This window comes from Antechinus flavipes, chromosome 2 (genome assembly GCF_016432865.1).
Source record: "Antechinus flavipes isolate AdamAnt ecotype Samford, QLD, Australia chromosome 2, AdamAnt_v2, whole genome shotgun sequence".
NCBI lineage: Eukaryota > Metazoa > Chordata > Mammalia > Dasyuromorphia > Dasyuridae > Antechinus > Antechinus flavipes.
Window position 1 is genome coordinate 177,758,098 of NC_067399.1, and position 22,613 is coordinate 177,780,710.

General features: G+C 35.7%; 1 protein-coding gene across 1 annotated transcript; it reads left to right on the top strand.

Moving 5' to 3' along the window:
* The first annotated feature begins 398 nt into the window (after positions 1–398).
* LOC127548541 (gallinacin-9-like) lies at positions 399–2,832 on the top strand. The gene is made up of 3 exons (XM_051975983.1): positions 399–576; positions 713–795; positions 2,549–2,832. The coding sequence occupies exons 1-3, from the start codon at positions 566–568 to the stop codon at positions 2,677–2,679; spliced, it is 225 nt and encodes a 74-aa protein (XP_051831943.1). The 5' UTR covers positions 399–565; the 3' UTR covers positions 2,680–2,832.
* The last annotated feature ends 19,781 nt before the right edge of the window (positions 2,833–22,613 follow it).

The window sequence follows — 22,613 nt, forward strand, 5'->3', positions numbered from 1 at the left end:
TTCTTTTCAGTAAATGATGTTACTTGTCTACTCTAATTTGGCACAGAATGCTGCTTATTTGTTAATGCTTATTACTAATTGAAATGGAAGCTGAATATTGGAGAACAAAGTCCATTTGAAGTACTTTTATCCTCTTATTGGGGATTACTGTCCAGCTTGTGATTTCCTAAACTGGTTTAGGATCAACCTACTATTTTTAAAATAAGACTTAAAATATTTGACTATCAGTTTGTGGATGGATGAGATTCTTTATGGGCACTGCAGGAACCCTAGGTGAGACAATTCTGGGAGGAGAAATTCTGGCCTAGAGCCATCTTTGCAAGAAGGAATTGCTTTATCAAAACATTCATCTTGGTCCTCCCAACAGCACTCCTTTTAAAGCCAGAGATAGAGCTACATGACTTGGACATGCCTCATGTTAAATAACTGTAGTTATTTAATTTGTCTTGATTAAGAATCTTACTGTGGATTGCAACATTTGTATATTAAATTTTAATACACTGTTGGTCAATATCTACGGCCTATAAATAAAAGGATTCTCCAGGCTCCTGGGAAGATTCTCTCAATGAATTTCAGGTAATCAGAAGCTAATACTTACTGAACTCAGGTAACTTACATATTATCCAGTCTATTCTGGATTGGTCTTAATTGTTCTTATCTTCTCCTATCTTCTGCTGAACTGTCCATTCATCATGTTTCCTATAATTCCCAGGTTCGAGATGAGTCAATTCACGATGAGAAATCTCTATCTTGTGTTTATGGTGCTTTTTGTTATTTTCTTTCCTGCTGAAACAGGTAAGGAGAACATTGACAAAAAAGATAAGTGAAAGATGAGTCTTGTTGGGCCCCCGAATTTTTTTTAACAACTGGAACTTGGACTAGTTCTGGGTCTTCCTTACCCCTAAATTAGATTGCGAATAATGTCACCTTCCAAAATTCTAAGGGGCTGTTTAGTAAAACAGTATTCATTCAGATAAGCAAATGCTGCATTTGTATCCAGCAGGTGGAAGGATAGGAAGTATAGGGGTGATTGTAGTTACATATTTAAAGGAATTTTAAACAGAATGGAAAGAGAGGTCAAGGAAGAATGAGCTATCTCTAATATGGTTTCAATATCATACAAAGATTGTTTCATTTGAGTCAAGTCTGATGAGTTGACTCAAGCATTGACTTCGAAGTCAAAAGTCCAGAATTGGAAAGTCAGCTCTAGCACCTACTAACATTGAATGAAAAGGTCACACCAACTAATTGGATGAGCCTAGTAAGTCAAATGAAATGCAAGATTTCTTATTGCACTGCTCAATTCCAATGAAAAATATGAAGATCAAAAGAGGACTTGTCTAAAGCAAAGAGAAAAAATACATATAAGGTATGGTTTAGAATCTAGGAAGAGCATGAAGGAAGGCCTAATTTTGAAAAGAAGATAATTTTTCTCTTTGTAAGTAGATTTGGAATCCAGGCCACTGATTCTAGGATAAAATTCTTTCCACTATTCCACTCCGTAATCCCCTGTATCCCTTTATGTTACTAAATCAGATATCAGATCACATACTATACTTTGTCTGTACCTTCGCTAAGAAGACTTTCTTCCAGGAACTTTCCTGATTAAATCAGAAGTGATCTTTTTTTTTAAGCATGAATTTCTGGGATGCTGTTTTTTTTTTAAAGGGCATGATATTTTTTTCATTTCCAATCATTTGTCTTTATGTCTCTTTTCCTCACCAGATTGTAACATTCCTCATTACAGGGAATAAGGCTTATTTTTTCATGCATAGGTCCCTACAGTCAAGCAAATAGTTCCTAAAACATCAGTTCATACTGAAGTATTTATCATGTGTCTTCTCCTTTCCAGAGATAGTGAATACAAAAGAAATTGTGAAATATGACATTCTGTTGGGGATGTTGTGGGCAAGCATTACATATATCTGTGTATGTATGTATGCATATATGTGTGTGTATGTATATGCATATCAGAAAATAAATCCAATAGTAATAGCAGTTGAAGAGGGAACTAGAATACTGAGGAATTAGCATAGGTTGCATGTAGATGTTACTTGAATCTTGAATTTTGCTGAATCTTGAAGTAAAATTAACACTTCTAAGAGGTCAAGGTGAAGCAATTACTAAAGAAAAAAATTTAAATAATGAATCATGTACTTATGGGGGGAAATATCTTCATAAGAGGTAGTGGGGAATTTAAAGGTCAAAGAGAAGAATCTGGTTTTGATCTTCAAAGCCAGGGAAGTTTCCTGAGTAGTAGAAAGACATGATAATACACATATTATGACAATGAAATAATAAGTCCATTCACAATCCCAATGTGATTCTCACAATAATCTCGGGACTTTTTAAATTTAGGTAGGATGATTATAATTTTTTGAAAAAGGAAATTGACTCAAAAAGTTGAGATAATTTTCACGAGGTAAGAAAGCTAAGAAATGTTAATGTTGAACTTGGAAAACAATTCTATTATCAATTGCTCAGTTATCTCCATTGTATTACATTATTGTCAAACAATGATTCTTTAATAGTGTTTCTTTTTTCACAGGTGGGTATCCAAATAAAGACATTTTTGAGTGTATGCTTAACAGAGGTATCTGTGTTAAAGGAGCTTGTAATACTATAAAAGCAACCATTGGTACCTGTGCTGGTAGGAAATATGTGTGCTGCAAGTATTGAATATAAAGAGAAAAAACTTGTGTGTGGAGGCTTTGGGGAATGGAAATGTAAAAAGGTAGAAGACTGGATGAAATTCATGGAATTGACTATTCTTATTTTACCCAAAGAGAATCTCATTTTAAAATCCCACTTGAAATAAAAATGATTCCTGGATTGTTGGTCATTTGATGAGATAAAATGTCTATAAAAAAGCCATAATAAAAATGTACATTCCTTAGTATGGAGGAGTGTATGAATAGAGAATTAGCAATGAAGCCAAGATCTGAAGTCCCATCTCTGACATACAGTAGAAGTGAAATCCCAGAGAAACGATCACTTTCTCCATGCTACACACAATTCTCTATGACTTTAAGTCACAGATAAGTGCCAACTTGTTAGCAGAAGGCATTTCCTCTCTTGAAAGCTGTCTATACTGATGAAATCCCAGGCTAATTTCCTCTATATTTTACTCAATGTTTTAATCAGATTCATATTTTCCAGAACCCTTCTGCCACTGATAAGTTATATTCCCTTCCCAATTATGTATATCTTCTTTAAGAATATTGGAACCCAAAAAAATCATCTCTTGCAAGCTAGTCCTATAGCAATGTACACCTTCATCTTAAACATGGGTAATACAAAAGGGGAATCACACAGTCCATTACTAGATGTAATCAAAGACTTAGTGATGTGGTGTGATATTCCAGAACTTGCACTCTGTTCAAAAGCCTCCAAAGTCCAGTGTCACCTTAACATCACAATGAGTTATCAGAACAAAAAAGGAGATAGAGCTTGATATTGAATCCAGGTAGAAAAAAAAAGAAGAAACAGAATTGTAAATTAATCTCATTTATGAGTTTCAAAGAAAAAAGGTTTTCAACAAAAGTTGGCAAAAGGACTATAACATTTAAAAAAGATTAATCACTCTAATGAAATTGTATTAACTGAGGACTTCAAGGGTGTTTCTATATTAAGGAAAAAGTGAGAATGTTTTGAGTATTTCAATATTTAAGTGATCATAAAACAATTAAAAACATGTCTTATGAATAAACACAGAAAAGATCTTTGTGTAAAATTTACATTTATGTTTAAAAACATAAGCTTGGAAAGACCTTTAATATGTGAGGGGGGGGGAAGTATACATCTACAAAAAAGACGGTTTCTTCTGGAATAGCAAAACACGTGAAGATTTTCTTCTAAGAATTTAGGGCACATGTACTTTAAGGTGGTGGACGATGTCTTCTCTCTTTTCATCATTGAGTGATATAGCTCTGGAAGTGGTAGGTAGAACAGTAAGATTAAGAAAGATAATTAAGATATATAAAAATAGGTAAAAGACATACAGAATTATATTTTGACAGATGACATAGTTGTTAACTTGGAAAACATAAAGAAATTAATTAAATTGATACATAACTTCACTGAAATATTGGGAGATAAAATAAATCAACATAAAATAAATCAACAGAAATTGTTGATATTTTAATAGAAGACTAATAAAAAATCCAGAATAAGTGAGAGAAATCCATCAAATTAATTTAAAATTGCATAAAAATTATCTGGAATTTGACCTATGAAGGATCATAAAAGATTTCTACATAAACTTTGTATGCTATGAAATTATTTAACAAAATGAGCTATTATACAGTGGATTCTATACTAAAGGATAAGAGTTGCTTCTTTTGAGTGTGGTGAGAATGAAAGTATTAATTAAATGAACTTAGAGGCTGAGTGCTATACCAATCAAAGAGTTAAGAACCCGTGGATGCATGTTTTCATCATCTCATATTTATACACTGGAAATAATCTACTAGTATGTTTTACGACACTCCAGTATATCCTTCTCTCAGCTGCCAAAAAGATCTTTCTAAAACACAGGTCTTAAATACACAAGAGAACGTAGAATTCTGCTTTGTCCAGGAACTAACCAGAAGTTGTAGAACTTTCATCCAATTAAAATAGCATCTACATTGATGAGTAGGCTTATCTGTTCTCAGCTTTGTCACTTAGATGGTACTAGAGAGTAATAAGAACTTCTCAAGCTCTTCCCCGAAAAGGAGTCTGTTTTCTCAAGAAGCTCAGCAAACCCTTCTCTAAAAGTAACTCCAGGGACTGGTCCTGAATCTAACTTGTTTCAGTCCAGAGCAGCTGCTCTTGTTTTTTAGAAGAATATCTGCTGGGCTGTCTTTGATGACCTCGATCTTTGTCACTAATATCTCTCTTCATATGAAAGATGTTTTCTCATTTTTTTCTTTAGGCTTTTAACTTAGCTTCAAATGCTGTGTATCAAGTTCTTTGTATGACTACTAACTTGTCAAGTAAGGTTAAAGTTAGTCTTGTTAAACTTACCTAATTCTGTCACATTAAATATCTGTGATTATCTAGCACCATAAGGTTTAACATAATCAGTGTGTGATTTTCCCAAGGTCCTCATCCATATTTGGAATTATATTTTTCCAGTTATGAGAAACAAGTGAAAAACTGAAAACACATATATACATACATATGCACATAATACACACATATGTGTGTTTGTGAGCTGATGGATAATGATGTAATATTTTCAGTATCATAGTCATAATTCAGTGCTTTTTCCTTGGAATTCCTTTCTAATATGTCAGCACATTTATCTGAGTGGGTTTCTCTTAAGGTGTCAAATATAAGTTGCTTTTCTCACAGGAAACTCCTTTTTTTTTTTCTGCCCCTGTTGGACAAGAAAGCAATTATTTCTGAAAGGGAAAATTCCTTTAAATGACAATAAGTGTTTTTAGTTTCTATATACCTTTCTGCTCTAATTTTCCTTTTTTTTTTCAATTATTGTTTCTATTGTTGTTTTTAGATGCTATACCACTTGGTACATATATGTTTAGTATTGATATTGCTTCATTGTCTATGCTACCCTTTAGCAAGATATAGTTTTCTTCCTTATCTCTTTTGATTAGATCAATTTTTGCATTTGCTTGATCTGAGATAAGGATGGCTACCCCTGCTTTTTTGACTTCATCTGAAGCATAATAGATTCTGCTCCAGCCTTTTACCTTTACTCTGTGTGTATCTCCCTGCTTTAAATGTTTTTCCTGTAAACAACATATTGTAGGGTTTTGACTTTTGATCCAGTCTACTATCTGCCTCTGCTTTATGGGAGAGTTCATCCCATTCACATTTATGGTTAAAATGACTAATTCTGTATTTCCTGCCATCTCGTTATCCCCAGATTAAGTTTTTCTTTTACTTGCCCCCCCAAACCTCTTTCCTAGTTTTAAACTTATGCACCCCACTTGTATCACACTGCTCACTCTCTTTATGATCCCTCTGTCCTCCCTTTGAATCTCTTCCCCTTTCTTGTACCCTTCCTTTATTACTCTTTTTCTTTTCCCTTTTCCTCTCCCCCTTTTAATGAGTTTACAGAGAGGATTTTCTGTAAAACAAGTATGTCAATTATTTTCTCCTTGAGCCAACTCTGATGAGAGTAAGATTCACACAATGTTCCTCCCTCTCTCTGAGTTTCCTCAGATATGATAAGTTTCCTTTGCCTCTTCATGGAATGTAGTTTCCCTCTTTCTATCCCTCTTTCCCCCCTTTTCTGACATTATCCTTTTCCATTTCTACTTCCTTTTTAAAAATATTGTATCAGTAAAATCAAATTATACATGTAGTCTTTATGTATATCCACAACAGAAATACAGTTCTCAAGAGTTCCTTTTACCTTTTCTGCATCTCTTAAGTTGGAGATCAATTTTTTTGTTTACTTCTGGTTTTTTCCTTAGAAACAAATGGAATTCCTCTGTTTCATTAAATGTCCATCTTCTTCCCTGGAAGAAAATGCTCAGCTTAGCTGGGTAGTTTATTCTTGGCTGCATTCCAAGTTCTTTTGCCTTTTAGAATATCAGATTCCAGGCCCTTTGATCCTTTAGTGTGGAGGCAGCCAGCTCTTGGGTGATCCTTATTGTGGTACCTCGGTATTTGAATCGTTTTTTTCTGGTTGCTTGTGAAATTTTTTCCTTAATCTGATAATTCTGAAATTTGGCCACAATATTCCTTGGAGTTTTTATTTCAGGGTCTTTTTCAGAAAGTGTTTGATGAATTCTTTCGATGCTTATTTTGCCTTCTCATTCTATTACCTCTGGATAGTTCTCTTTGATGAGTTCTTGTAAAATAGTATCTAGGCTCTTTTCTTCATCATAATTTTTGGAAAGTCCAATAATTCTCAGATTATCTCTCCTAGATATAATTTCCAGGTCTGTCATTTTTCCAAGTAGATATTTCATAGTTTTTTCCAGTTTATCTTTTTTTGGTTTTGCTTGACTGATTCTTGCTGTCTCAATGAATCATTAGTTTCTATTTGTTCAGTTCTGATTTTTAATGAATTATTTTCTTCATTAGCTTTTTTTTTTTACTTCTTTCTGTATATGTCCAATTGAGGTTTTAAATGAATTGTTTTGCTCAATGGAATTTTTTTCCATTTCACTAAATTTTTTTTTTAGTGAATTATTTTCTTTTTCCAATTCACAGATCCTACTTTCTTGCACGTTCTTTGTCTTTTCCAATCCACTAATCTTACTTTCTTGTTCACAAATCTTACTTTCCAAAGATTTTTTTTACCTTTTCCAATTCATATTTCCAAGCTTCTCTTTCCTTTCTCCATTTTTCTTCTCTCTTTTGAGACTTTTAATGGTCTCTTCTATGAGAGCGTTATGTAAAAGCGGACAGGTAACATTCCCCTTTGGGGTATTGCCTGGTGGCTGTTTGTTATTAGTCTCTTCGGGGTTGCAGACCTACTCTTTTTCTGTATAGAAGCTGTCAATCATTATTTTCATTTTTTACTCATTTTTTAAAGCCTTTAGGATCTGTCTTCAGGGCAAGGGGTTTACCAGCTTTCTCTGCAGAGCTGGGAGAGATGTAAACCAGCTTCTGGAGTGTTCTGAGTGAAAATTTCCTCCCTCCTCCAACCGGAGGTGATTTAGCACTGGCATAGCTATGGAAGTGCCCAGTTGAACTGTGTGGTTTAGTGACTGCCCTAAGGCTAGAGAATAAGCGGTGAAAGTGTCGCTGCCCCAAGCCAGAGCCCCTTGTGGGGCTGTAGGTATTAGCAGCTGACCAGTAGATAGCCCAGCTGGACTGGAAGTTTCTGCCCGAAAGCAAATTGCCCTGCAAAGTTCTATTGCCCCAGTTGAGCCCCCCACTGTGCAGATTAGAGGCTGCCCCGGGCTGTGCCCCCCTCCCGTGCAGGTTCGCAGGTGCCCCAGGGGAAAGCCTGGTACTGGGGGTTGGGGCTGCAAGCTTGTGCTAGCATTTGTGCTCTCACTTCTGGCTTGGGGCTCCACTCGGAGCCTCTAGTTCTCCCCTGTCTGCACTGATCTTCTCCCAAACCCCTTAGCACAAACTTTTTCGGGCGATATTCCAGATAATCTTCGGCTGGTGAGTTGTTGTACTTCTAATTTTTATGAGTTGTAGCAGTCAAGACCTATTATTGAGGCTGGATATAATATTGATAGTGAGGGTAAGAGAGGAGCTGAAAAAGTTGTGTGTGCCTTCTCCGCCATCTTATCTCCACCCCCTATTGTTGTTGTTTTTATTACTGCATTTAATTCTGTTTTCTTTTTTCTGTCTTTTGATATTTTCTTATATTTTTGTATTAATTTATTTCAGTAAAAAATTTTTCAGTGCCTTCCAAGTATCAGGAACTGTTTGAAGTGTTAAGGATAACAAAGCAAGCATTAACTGGTCCCTGCCTTTGAGATACTTTCATTCTATGTACGCATGTACATGAGAATATTAACACTGGGCACTGAAAAGGCAAATCTTTTCATATCCTCCTTATCCAGAGGGATAGAATAGAAACAATGCTTAATATCGATGACTCAAAGAGGCCACTCTCTAGGCAATTGAGTAGAAGATGGAAGTCCAGGCTGAAGAGTTCCCATAGTTTCCATCTGTTCATTCACTTTTCTTAAATCAGTGAGCATCCTCCATTTTCCCGATTTCTTTTTTACAACGAACACTGGGGAATTCCAAGGACTTAGAGAAGGTTGTAAATGCCCTTGTTCAAGCTGCTCCTATACTATATCTAATAAGGCCTGAATTTTATCGCTACTTAAGGGCCACTGTTCTATCCACACTGGTGTATCAGTTTTCCATTGGATAGGAACAGGTGAAAGTGTTGACAGGCCTTCAACAGCAGCCCTGCTTAAAAAACCGAAGTACTCATTTTTAACCCTAATTGTTGTAAAATGTCTCTTCCCCACAAATTGATGAGGATTTCTCAACTATAAAAGAAGTAAAAACTCCTTTTTCACCTTCAAAAGTCCATCCCAAAGAGGCAGCACTAACTTCAGCTGCTATTGATCCTCCAATGCCAGACATGTAGGTGTCTGCCTTAATCTTTGGCCAGTGACTGGGCCACTTGGCACCTCTAATGGCTGTACGATCTGCACCAGTGTCTACCAATCCTTCTAATGGTAGGCCATTTATATAGATAGTGAGCATAGATCGGTCAGCTGTCACAGCTGCTGTCTAGTATATTCCTGGATTTTGTGGTCTGGAGTCAGAATCTGGGCGACTATCCCCAGGTTGCTTATTAGGATTCTGTATGAGTAAACCTGATGCTACTACTTCTCCTGGGTGATAAGTCACACATTGTCTACCTGTATTAGTGACTGGGATATGATCTACACATTCCCTAGTTTCCCACATCAGTGTCTGGATGAACACTGTTTTGTAAGTGCTCTCAGGAGGTGCAATGGTCAATCCTACTGTGCCTGGAGGCAAGGGATCCATAGGTTGGAGAGGAACAGATTTCACCTCCCCAGGGGGTATCTCAGTTGTCCCAGCTGCATATAGCTCTATTCTCCCCAATTGTAATCCCTTTCTCTCATCATATGGCTTCCCAGCTGATTAGTCATGTCTGGGTACTGGGGTTCTAGGCACTCTCTGGGTGTAGCATCAGCTGCTATCATGCCCCAAGTGTTTTTTGTCTTGGGCCCTGGGGCTGGACCCCTCATCCCGTTCCCTGAATCAGTTTATATTCTGATGCCTACTGGAAACCTCTGTTGCATTTTGGACATGGGGTATTGGATCTTGTTCTCCCACCCTGTTTTCTCACTTTGTCTCTATGCCAACATTGAGCTTTCAGATGCCCTCTTTACCACATGAAAAGCATTGAGGAGTCTCTCTGAAAGTCCCTTGCCAAAAGGGATCCTGTCTTCCTATGTTTGGATCTTGGGAAGCCTTTCTTCTGTCTTGTTTACCTGGGATAGTCCTATGCTTTGAAAGCAGCAGCAGCAGTTTGCCCAAAAGCTGCTAAAGCGTAATTAATCTGTACTACGATGTCTGCATAAGAACCTACACCTGTTAGTAGGTTACAGGTGATTGCAGCATGAACTCCACTTTGACTATTTTGTTGGGCTTGTATCCTACAGAGCTCACTATATTCAGAAAGCCACAACAAGTTTTGTCTAGGTTCTAAGCATGTCCTTGCAATAGATTTCCAGTCCCTAGGGGTTAAGACTTCATAAGCCAAATTCTGTATTAACATCTTAACATAAGCTTATGTCCCCTGGACAGCAAGTAATCCAATGTATGTTAAAAATATGCAATTCTTCTCTTCATATTTCCACAATTATCATGTTGCAAAAGAAAACTCAAATCAAAAAAGAAAAAAAATGAGAAAGAAACAAAATGTAAGCAAACAATACCCAAAAAGTGAAAATATTAGCTTGTGATCCATACTCAGTCCCCCAATCCTCTCTCTGGGTTAACTCTTGTGATCAAATGACCATTGGAACTAGAAAGATCTCCTTTATAAAATTCATAAAGAATCGTGTCAAATTCATAAAAGGATAAGTCATTCCCCAATTGACAAATAGTTAAAGGATATGAACAGATAATTTTCAGATGATGAAATGAAAGCCATCTATAGTCATATGAAAAAATGTTCTAAATCACTATTGATTAGAGAAATACAAATTAAAACAGGTCTGTGATACCACTTTATATCTCTCAGATTGGTTAAATAACAAGAAAAGTTAATGATATATGTTGGAGGAGATATGGGAAAACTGGGACATTAATGCATTGTTAGTGGATTTGTGAAATGATCTAACCATTCTGGAAAGCAATTTAGAACTATGCTTAAAAGATTATATAATTTTGCATATTCTCTGACCCAGAAATACCCATACTATGTCTATATCCCAAGGAAAACATACAGGTGGGAAAAAGACCCGCGTGTGCAAAAATGTTAGTAGTAACTCTTTTTGTGGTAATGAAAAATTGGAAAATGAATAGATACCTATCAATTGGGAAATGCTTGAATAAGTTATATTATATGAATGTAATGGAATATTATAGTTCCTCAAAAAATGATGAACAAGCTGATTTTAGAAAGGTCTGGAAAGATTTACCTAAACTAATGCTGGGCAAAATAAGCAGAATGAGGATTACATTGTACACAATAACAGCAAGATTGTTCAATTATTAAACCATGGAAGATTTTGTTTTTCTAAATTGTTCAGTGATCTAAGGCAATCCCAATAAACTTTGTATAAAAAATGTCATCTGCATCCAGAAAAAGAACTATTGAGATTGAATATAAATCAACACATGTTATGTTCACTTTTTTTCCTGTCATTTTTTCCCTTTTCTTTTGATTTTTCTCTCCCAACATTATTCTAAAGAAATGTGTATTAAAAAGTCAATGTACATGTATAACCAGAAAAAATAAAACAATAAAAAATAATTCCATATATAATGTTTACCTGGTATGTGAATAATTAAGAAATTATCTACAGATTCTTGAATGAATAATTCTTTAACTTTAAATTTTTACTTTCTATTAGAGAACAGAAAAGGCCAAAGAGGAGAAGGGATGTGCAAATACCACGCAAATAGTTGAAGAGAAAAATTGGAAGACTTGGATCCAAAGGGTATTCTTTCCACCTCTCTTCCTTGGTATTACTGTACTTTGGACATAATTTGGCAACCAGGTAAAACAGAAAGGCTTGCAAGAGAGGAATCAAAGAGAAAAAGATTCCCAAATTGACAATGATTTTTGAGGGAAAAAATTGGTTTAGAAGAAAGATTTTGAAGGTGAAAATTATAACTTAATAGTTCTGACTTAAAATTGCATAATGTTTTATTGAAACTAACTTGTGCTTCTTAATAAAGTAAGTCAAGATTTGATTCACCCAGGAGAGAATGGAAGAGATATAGGAAGATCACATGTGATGATCTCTAGCCTTTTAAAAGGGGAAAACATGAAATGTAGCTCATTGATTTCTTACACATATTCAAAGGGGAAGGAGATAGAATTAATTTTTTTAGAGAAATAAACATAACAATCATTTCATGCACATAGAAAATCTTATGGTCTTTTCAACTGCTGTAAATACTTTTATTATGAATTGATAAAAAAGACACTTATTACCTCAACCCTTCTCTCTGATCAAAGAGACTTCTTCAGCAATTCTAGAAATATTCCTTTACCTCCTTTTCTTTGCTACCTTTGAAAAGGAAATGTTTTCTCATTCTGATGATGAATACTGGCACCTACAAGCCAAATATTCCTCTAGAAGCCTTTTCCTCCTCTTCTCTACTGGACTTTCCTGTTCTTTTCAGTAAATGATGTTACTTATCTACACTAATTTGGCACAGAATGCTACTTATTGATTATTGCAGCTTACTAATTGAATGGAAGCTGAATGTTGGGGAACAAGGTCCATTTGAAGTAATTTTATGCTGTTAGTGGGGATTACTGTCCAGCTTGTGATTTCCTAAACTGGTTGAGAATGAACCCATTATATTTTAAATCAAACTTTTAAAATATTTGACTATCAGTTTGTGGATGGATGAGATTCTTTATAGGTGCTGCAGGAACCCTGTTTGAGATAATTCTGGGAGGGAAAATTCTGGCCTAGAGCCATCTTTGCAAGAAGGAATTGCTTTATCAAAACATTCACCTTGGTTCCCTTCATAGCACTCAATTTACAGCCAGGGATAGAGCTACATGACTTGGACACTTCTCAGGTTAAATAACATGAGTTATTTAATTTGGCTTGATTTAGACTCTTATTGTGGATTGCAACACTTGCATATTAAATTTGAATTAAATTAAATTAAATTAAAATGGAAAAATTGGTCAATATCTATGGCCAATAAATAAACCTTTATTCCAGGCTTCCGGGAAGGTTCTCTCAATGAATTTCAGGTGATCAGAAGCTAATACTTACTGAACTCAGGTAATTTGCATATTTTCCATTCTGTTCTGAACTGGTCTTAATTGTCTTATCCTATCTTTCGCTTAAGTATCCGTTCATCATGTTTCCTATAATTCCCAGGTTCAAGATGAGTCAGTTCACAAAGAAAAATCTCTACCTTGTATTTATCGTGTTTTTTGTTATTTTCTTTCCTGCTAAAACAGATAAGGAGAAGACTGACAAAAAGATAAGTGGAAGATGGGTCCTGTTGGGCCCTCAATTTTTTTTTTTTTTAACAACTGGAACTTGGACTAGTTTTGGGTCTTCCTTACCCTTAAATTAGATTAAGAATAATGTCACCTTCCAAAATTCTAAGGGACTGTTAAGTAAAACAGTATTCATTAAAATAAGCAAATTCTGCCTTTGTATCTAGCAGCTGGAAGGTTAGGAAGTATAGAGGTGATTGTAATTACATATTTAAAGGAATTTTAAAACAGCATGGGAGGAGAAGTCAAGGAATAATGAGATATCTCTAATGTGGTTCCAATATCATATAATGAGCGTTTCATGAGAGTCAACTCTGATAAGATGATTCAAGCATTGACTTTGAAGTCAAAAGTCCAGAATTGGAAAGCCAGCTCTAGCACCTACTAACACACTGAATGAAAATATCATACCAACTAGTTGGATGAACCTAGATAAGTCAATGAAAGCTCCCTAGACTTCAATTTCTTATTGCACTGATCAATTCCAACAAGTGTTATGAAGATCCAAAGAGAATTTGTGTAAAGCAACGAGAAAAAGGTATGGTTTAGAATCTAGGAGGAGTGTAAAGGAAGGTTTATTTTTGTAAAGAAAAACCTTGAATGGTGAGAACCCTTGGCATATTGTCCTTCTCTAGTATTTATTGGCTATTCCACTTGGCCAATTACTTAAGTACTATGAGCTTCAGCCTTATTACATGTTAAAATGAAGTTAATAATGCTAATGTCTCATAACCTGCAATGAAAAGTGACCATGTGTTATAGTTATGATCAATATGCTTGTCCCTAGACAAAGGTATGAAAAGAAAGGTTTTTTTTTTTTTTGTAATTTAATTTTGTAATTAATTTTGTAACCTAGGTACTGTGATGACAGATCTCACATTCCTTGGCAACTATTACCTTCTTGTCCAAGGTAAATCAGATAACAAGTAGTAAGATTCAGGTCCAAATTAAAATTTTCTAGTCCCAAATTTCAGTATCTGTGCCAATAGCTAAGGTCTCTCAGGACCTGGCCACCATGCCACAGTGTCTCAGCACACTCTCAGAGTCTCAGAGAGCAAGCACAGCACAACCATTGATGTCCTGCTAGTGCCTCACTGCTGCTCCCTGTAGTCTGTAGAGGAAGCTCGGTAATACCATCCAGTCCCCTCCCCCCAAAAAAGCAGACTGCATTTGTTTTTCTTGTAATTTCTTGTCTTTGATTCTTCTTTGACAAAATGAGCAAAAAATTAAAATGGATTCTAACGATTGATAGCTTCTATATGGCTAGAGAGCAGACTTTAAACCCTGAGGAGACTAAAAAAAGGCTGTCTCCGGATGAATCCTCAAAGCGGGATATGAGGATATGATCTGGTCTTCAACACACAACATACTCATAGAAGAAATTTAAAAGGCTCTCACAAGAGAGCCAGAAGAAAAATGGGAAAAGGAAAGAGAAGCTTGGCAAAGAGAGTCTGGATAAGTCATCCCACTTATTTAAAGATAGAGTGGAGAAAGAAATCAAATCCTTGAAAAACAGAATTAGTGAGTTGGAAAAAGAAAATAACTTTTTAAAAAAATAAAATTGGCAAAATGGAAAAAAATTTCATAGAATAAAACAACTCACTTAAAAACTCAATTGGACAATTAGAAAAAGATAAAAAAAAAGAGTGAAGAAAATAACTCATTAAAAATCAGAATCAAACAAATGGAAATGAATGATTTGAGGAGACACCAAGAATCAGTCAAACAAAACCAAAAAAAAAAAATGAAACAATGGAAAAAATGTCAAACACCATCTTGGGAAAACAACAGACCTGGAAAATAGATCTAGGAGAGATAATCTGAGAATTATTGGACTTTCTGAAAAATATGATGAAAAAAAGAGCCTGGACACTATTTTCCAGGAAATTATCAAAGAGATCCACCCAGATGTTGTAGAAACAGAGGATAAAATAGACATTGAAATAATTCATCGTTCACCTACTGAAAGGGATCCTAAAAATCAAAATTCCAAGAAATATAGTGACCAATTTCCAGAACTACCAAATGAAGAAAAAAATACTGTAAGATGTTAGAAAAAATCAATTCAAATATAGAGGAATCACAATAAGGAATATTCAGGACCTAACAGCAGCCACATTAAAGGATTGAAGGGCCTGGAATCTGATATTCTGAAAGGCTAAGAAATTTGGTATGCAGCCAAAAATAACTTACCCCGCCAAAATGAACATCTTTTTTTTCCAGGGAAGAAGATGGACATTCAAAAAAATAAGTGAATTTCACCTATTTCTGAATAAAAAACGTAACTAAACAAAAAATTTGATCTACAGATATAGAACTCAAGAGAAACCTAAAAAGGTAAAAAGAAATCTTGGGAACTATATTTCTGCTATAAAGATATATAAAGAACACATGTATACTTTATTCTAGAAACTAGAGTTGGAAAGGAAATTGTACCGGGGAAAGGGTAAAGTAGGGGTACTACATCTCATGAAGAGGCAAAGGAAACATATCTAAGAGAAAGAATGGAGGGGGATGAACATCTTACTGCCATCAGAACTGGCTTAAAGAGAAAAAAAAAATCAGATATATTTGATTTATGGTGAAACATCTCCCACCCCATTGAAAAGTAGGAGAGGAAAAGTGAAAAGGGAAAGAGAAAGCTAAGCGGGAGGAAATACAGAAACTGTGAGAAAAGGGGTAAGATAGGGGGAGGAACACTAAGGTGGGAGAGGGATACTAAAAAGGGAAGGCTGTGAGAAGCAAGTGGTGCTTACAAGTTTAATATTGGGGAGGGAGGTAAGGGGGAAGGAAAGGAGAAAAGCATAAACAAGGGTTAATAAAATGTCAAGTAATACAGAATTGGTCATTTTAACCATAAATGTGAATGGGGTAAACTCCCCCATAAAGAGGAAGCAGTTAGCAGAATGGATTACAAGCCAGAATCCTACAATATGTTGTTTACAGGAAACACACCTGAAGCAGGGAGATACATACAGAGTAAAGGTAAAAAAGCAGAATCAACTATGCTTCAGGTGAAGTCAAAAAAGGAGGGGTAGCCATCCTGATCTCAGATCAAGCAAAAGTAAAAAATGATCTAATTAAAAGAGATAAGGAAAGGCACTATATCTTGCTAAAGGGTAGCATAGATAATGAAGCAATATCAATATTAAACATATATGCACCAAGTGATGTAGCATCTAAATTCTTAAAAAAAAATTGAGAGCTGCAAGAAGAAATAGACAGCAAAACTATAATAGTGAGAGATCTCAACCGTGTACTCTCAGAATTAGATAAATCAAAACACAAAATAAATAAGAAAGAAGTCAAAGAGGTAAATAGAATACTAGAAAAGTTAGACATGATAGATCTCTGGAGAAAACTAAATGGAAACAGAAAGGACTACACTTTATTCTCAGAAGTTCATGGTATCTATACAAAAATTGACCATATATTAGGACATAAAAACCTCAAACTCAAATGCAATAAGGCAGAAATAGTAAATGTATCCTTTTCAGAACACGATGCAATAAAAATTACATTCAATAAAAAGCCAGGGGAAAATAGACCAAAAAATAATTGGAAACTAAATAATCTCATCCTAAAGAATGACTGGGTGAAACAGCAAATCACAGACATAATTAATAACTTCACCCAAGAAAATGACAATAATGAGACGTCATACCAAAATGTGTGGGATGCAGCCAAAGCGGTAATAAGGGGAAATTTCATATCTCTAGAGGCCTACTTGCATAAAATAGAGAAAGAGAAAGTCAATGAATTGGGCTTGCTACTAAAAATGCTAGAAAAGGAACAAATTAAAAACCCCCAGTCAAACACTAAACTTGAAATTCTAAAAATAAAAGGAGAGATCAATAAAATTGAAAGTAAAAAACTATTGAATTAATTAATAAAACTAAGAGTTGGTTCTATGAAAAAACCAATAAAATAGACAAACCCTTAGTAAATCTGATTACTCTTTGATCCAGCAGTGCTACTACTGGGTTTATACACCAAAGAGATACTAAAGAAGGGACTTGTATGTGCCAAAATGTTTGTGGCAGCCCTATTTGTAGTGGCTAGAAACTGGAAAATGAATGGATGCCCATCAATTGGAGAATGGTTGGGTAAATTGTGGTATATGAATGTTATGGAATATTATTGTTCTGTAAGAAATGACCAGCAGGATGAATACAGAGAGGCTTGGAAAGACTTACATGAACTGATGCTAAGTTAAATGAGCAGAACCAGGAGATCATTATATACTTCAACAGTGATACTATATGAGGATGTATTCTGATGAATGTAGATTTCTTTGACAAAGAGAAGATCTAATCAGTTTCAATTGATAAATGATGGACAGAAGCAGTTACATCTAAAGAAAGAACACTGGGAAATGAATGTAAACTGTTTGCATTTCATTTTTCTTCCCAGCTTATTTTTACCTTCTGAATCCAATCCCTCCTGTTCAATAAGAGAACTGTTCAGTTCTGTACACATATTTTGTATCTAGGATATACTGTGACATATTTAACATGTATAGGACTGCTTGCCATCTGGGGGAGGGGGTAGAGGGAGGGAGGGGAAAAGTCGGAACAGAATTGAGTGCAAGGGATAATGTTGTAAAAAATTACCCAGGCATGAGTTCTGTCAATAAAAAGTTATAATTATTTTTTTTAAAAGGCCTTTAAGTGAGCAGTATAATTATCTGGGATAAGACCTGACAAGATAAACACCTTTTATACTAATGCACAAATTAATGTATGCTGTGAAACCATCCCAGAGTGGCAAATTTTATTAGCCACGGCTCCAAATTTTATACATGGGTCTCCATTAAAGATAATCAGACTATTACATAATTGGCAATGGATTCTTGAAGAAAAGGTTTCTAAAGTTCCTCTTAAAGTACCAACTATCTTTATAGATGCATCCAAACATAATATTTGTGCTATATACTCTTGTGACTTAACTATAAATAGAGTAGTCAGAACTCCTTTTCAGTCCATTCAGCAGATGCAATCATTCTAGCTCTTACTTTATTATCCAGGAGATATAAATATAATATCTGATTCGGCCCATTCAGTAGGTGTGGTACAAAGAATTCCCACAGCCCAAATAAAATTTGTAGCTTTATATATATATATATCAGCTCTTTAAAGAACTTCAAGAGCAAATGAGAAAGCATCCTGATAAGATTTATATCTTGCATTTCCACTCTCATAGTGAACTTCCAGGTCCTATTTTTGATGGTAATTCAAAGGCAGATAGCCTTCTAATCATGTTGGCCAATACTCCTTTATTTCAAGCAGCCTAAGAATCTCATTCTAAATATCATCAGGCTGCTCGAGCTTTATGTTTGCAATTTGGATAACAAGAGAGGAAGCTAGGACATAGTAAAAGTCTATACAGCTTGCCTTCCTTTTCATATTCCTACACTCCTTCCAGGGAAAAATCCTCATGGTTTGAGACCCAATGAAATTTGGCAAATAGATGTGACCCATTATAAATCTTTTGGTCATCTGCCTTTTATCCATGTTGTAGAAGACATCTTTTCAGGATTCATTTTTGCAATACCAGCAGCAAGAGACAGCCCGAGTGGTCACTGAAATCCTTATCCACGCATTTGCAATTATGGGTGTGCCACAAGCAATAAAAACAGATAATGGACCTGCATATATTTCTAAACATTTTGCACACTTTTGTGCACATTATCAGATTGTACACACTACTGGCATACCCTTCAATCCTCAAGGACAGGCAATGGTAGAGAGGAGAAACAGAGACATTAAGATGCTCCTCCAAAAACAAAATAAAGGGAGAGCCACCTTTAGAGAACTTCTAAATCTAACCCTTTATACTATTAACTTCTTGATTTTTGACAAAGATGCACTGGCTCTGGCAGACAGGTTTTAGAACCCACTGGAAGGGCAGTGTCGAGTGCAAGCAACTTCACTATCTTAAGGTAATCACCAGGTGAGGTGGAGAGACCCAGAAAGTGGTGAATGGAAGGGACCAGATAGGCTAACTGCTTGGGGGAAAGGATTTGTTTGTATCTCTACAGATGGAGAAGGAATCAGATGGGTGCCAATGAGCTGTATTCATTGTCCATTGGAGAGAGATGGAACAGACTCGTGAAACAAAGAAGACCCGAGAAACATCAGGTGGTTCCATCGCTGACTGCCCACCAATGAAAGAGCATGGCAGTTATGGCAAATGACTCATGAACATCAAAAATTGTTAATGAAACTGGTGTAGGACTTGAAAACTCTCAGGAATTATTGGATTCCCTAACACATAAAAAGACTGTTGCAGGACTTCAAAAACTTGCGGGGATCATTGGATTCCCTGACATGTGAAACAATGGACAATAGATTGGGTTTGGACTATCTGTCTCTTGGTTGCTGAAGGAGGCATAAGTGTGACTGTTGTTTACATACCTTCCTTCTAGAACTTCTGGAAATCTTTTACAACACAATGTTGATTTATATCGTTTGTTATGTCACTACTCGCATGTACAATTCACGTTTGTTTCACCACATTGAGCCTGTACTGGTTGTGAGGAGAGTCATCACTACTAGCCTGTGTGTTATTGGTTTGTGCTTGTGTAATACCCTTCAGGCTGATGGGTTGTGCAAAACTGTTTCTAATAAGAACTTTCAGCCCAGAAATCCACTAGCAATATCTGGCTTGAGACTCCTCACTTTCCTTTGGTGTTTTTCATCTCCCTTCCTGAGATGTTGGGGGCGGGGGTGACCACCTCCTTTTTGGTGTTTTCACCTCCTTTTTTGAGAAGTCAGGGAGGGTGGGATCACCTCCTTTTGGGGGTTCTCACCTCCCTGAGAAGTCCGGGATGGTGTGACCACCTGTATTCTAAAACAAAAGTGGGAGATGTAAAGAGCTAAAACTCTGAACAAGTGCATTGGAATAAGACAACCGAGCACTTAAAGCTAATTACCTATTGGACAATGACTCTATTAGCATATGTTTGGATAAATGGCTCTTCTCACCTTTGGTGCTGGGTCAATGTTTGGGGTTAAGATAATCGTAGGCAAGGATTAGAGGGTGGGGTGGCAGAGGCCAAAGACCCACTAGACTGCAGCACAAGGAGAAGAAAGGTAGAGATGCTGGACTCTAGAATCAAGGAGAGATCTTTAACAAAACTCCTGGCAGTTTGCCTGCTTCTCCCCCTAAAGACCAAGGACTTTTACTTACTCTGACTCTGGCTGATCCTGAGACCTCCAGGGAGCTAGTTTGGACTTAATAATAACTCAGTGTAATACTCTGCATGTTGAAAGTTTTGTAAACAGAGTTAAATTGTTGTAATTTCCTATTAAGACATTGAGGCTTTCAGTATAGGCCCAGTGATGCACTGTGTATCTACCTCTTTGGATCAGTTGAATTTCAGATTCAGAGGCTCCCTGATATAGAAGCAATCTACAGGAAATAAATTGCTTTGATCAGAGCAACTGATAAAGAATATGAACCTAGTTAAGTAGATCCTGTAATCTATCAGCAGAGGAAATATTTACAACAATGAAATTCTAGTTCTGGATGAAATGTTAAGACAGAGAGAGGGATCAGACTTGGGATTTCATCAATATAGGGAAACACAGGTAATAAGACTCCCTCTACCATTGCAGATTTGCACTTTATCTATAACTTTAAGTCTTAAATTATTGCCTAGACTGTAGAAAGGTTGGGGTTATCCAGGATTTAACAGAGAGCATGTGCCAGAAATAGAAATTGACCCAAGGTCTTCTATGACCTCAGTGTGAAACTTAAATCCAATATGCCACACTGCCTATCCTCCATAATGAGAGAATATAAATTATTAATTGCAGTTTATGACATAGACCTTTCATGTCTTCTAATGGACAAAGATCCAGGAATTATTTCTGCCTCAGAATGAAAACTTTTTAAGTGGGATTTTATTTACTAAAATAAGAACAATAAATATTCCATGGATTTCAACTCTTTCCATTTGAACTCTTTTGCTCTTCCATCCCCCAGAATTTTGATGCATCATGATTTGCTATTTATATTTTTAGCTTCCTATCTGTATATTTACCACTTGGCTTTGTTACAGCAGATGCATGGTGCCAAAGAACGGGCATCAAGCCTTATATGTCATATGAAAGAATCAGTTACTTCACTGAAACTAATGAAAAGAAGAAAAACAATATTTAAAAATCTTTGGTTTTAGACATATTAAAAGAAGTACCATTTTTTATTCTGCATTATAATTCAAAGATGTAGCCTGTACATTATGTAATTAATTTAATAATTTGTCAATCATTATTGTCCTGTAACAATAATTCACATTTCTCTACCATATTTTCACTGAATTATTGAATGTCACTAAACAAGTTAGTGTGAACTTTTTATTTAGAGAGAAAATAAGTGGCAGACCTGGCAACCTTAGTCATTTGACTCTATGGTCAATGTCTAAGTCATGCCATGGGAATTGACTCTGGTAGGTACATTGGCAAATGTCTCCCACCTGTACCCATTTTCCAAACCAAAATGCAGTATAATTGAAAAGGTTTTCAAAAAGGTTTTTTATTTACCTTGGTTTTAATACCACACCTCACCCTTACTACGTTTTTGCCTTGAATCAGGTAATTAATTTCTCTAAGCTTTGGTTTTTCCATTATAAAATCTGCATTTTGAATATTTTCTCTACCTCTTTCTTAAGACCAGAAAATCAAAACACAATAATTATATCCATTACCAATTTTTGAGGTATTCTCATATTGAAAAATTTAACAAATGCTTCTTGAAATCCCCCAGAATCAAGCTCTAGCACACTCCTACATGAAGGTTATTGTTATGAAGCCGCCTGCTAGTGACTGCTGGGAATCTACTTCTGACCAGCAGAATAGATCTCTTCATGTGAGAGGATAACAATTCTCTTCTCCCTTTCCTTCCCCGTGGGTTACCGAAGGAACTCTCCTGAACAGCTCTTGAGCATGGGAGCCGTCTGCTAGTTGCTGCTGTAACAGGTTACACTAGGTAATCAAATTCAATGGTAAGAGAATGTAAGCATTTTTTCCTGTTGGAAAGGCTTTGTGTATGATCCTGGTAATAAGTCTGCATTTTGAAGATCTTTCTAGCTACGTACAAGAAGATTCATCATAAATGCATTGGTTGGCCATCTGATAATGAATGCTTTGACCACAGTAACCTATGAATCAAATTAAAACATGAAATATCCTTCAGGTGTCTATAGTTGTCTTTCCTTCCTGAAAGGATGGTAACAGAATGGCAGAAAAACAGTTTGAACATTCTAAGAATCAAACAGTTTCAGAAATGGAATGAAATTACTGGAAGAATTTAATGATTTCTTGACTTTCTCACAACTAATGAACAAACTAACAGAGGAAAGTTAAATAGCATAATGGCTAATAGGCTTTCCTTGTGGAGACAAATGAAGGAATTTATTTTTTGAATCAAGTTTTTATCATGCATAAGATAAAAGGCAACAAGAAATATAAAAGAAAAGAAATAAAATCAAATA

What these genes read in the sequence shown, in the direction of transcription:
- LOC127548541 (XM_051975983.1), top strand. An exon ending in TTTCTTTCCTGCTGAAACAG is followed by an intron (nt 796 to 2,548) that starts GTAAGGAGAACA and finishes CTTTTTTCACAG; the next exon opens with GTGGGTATCCAAATAAAGAC.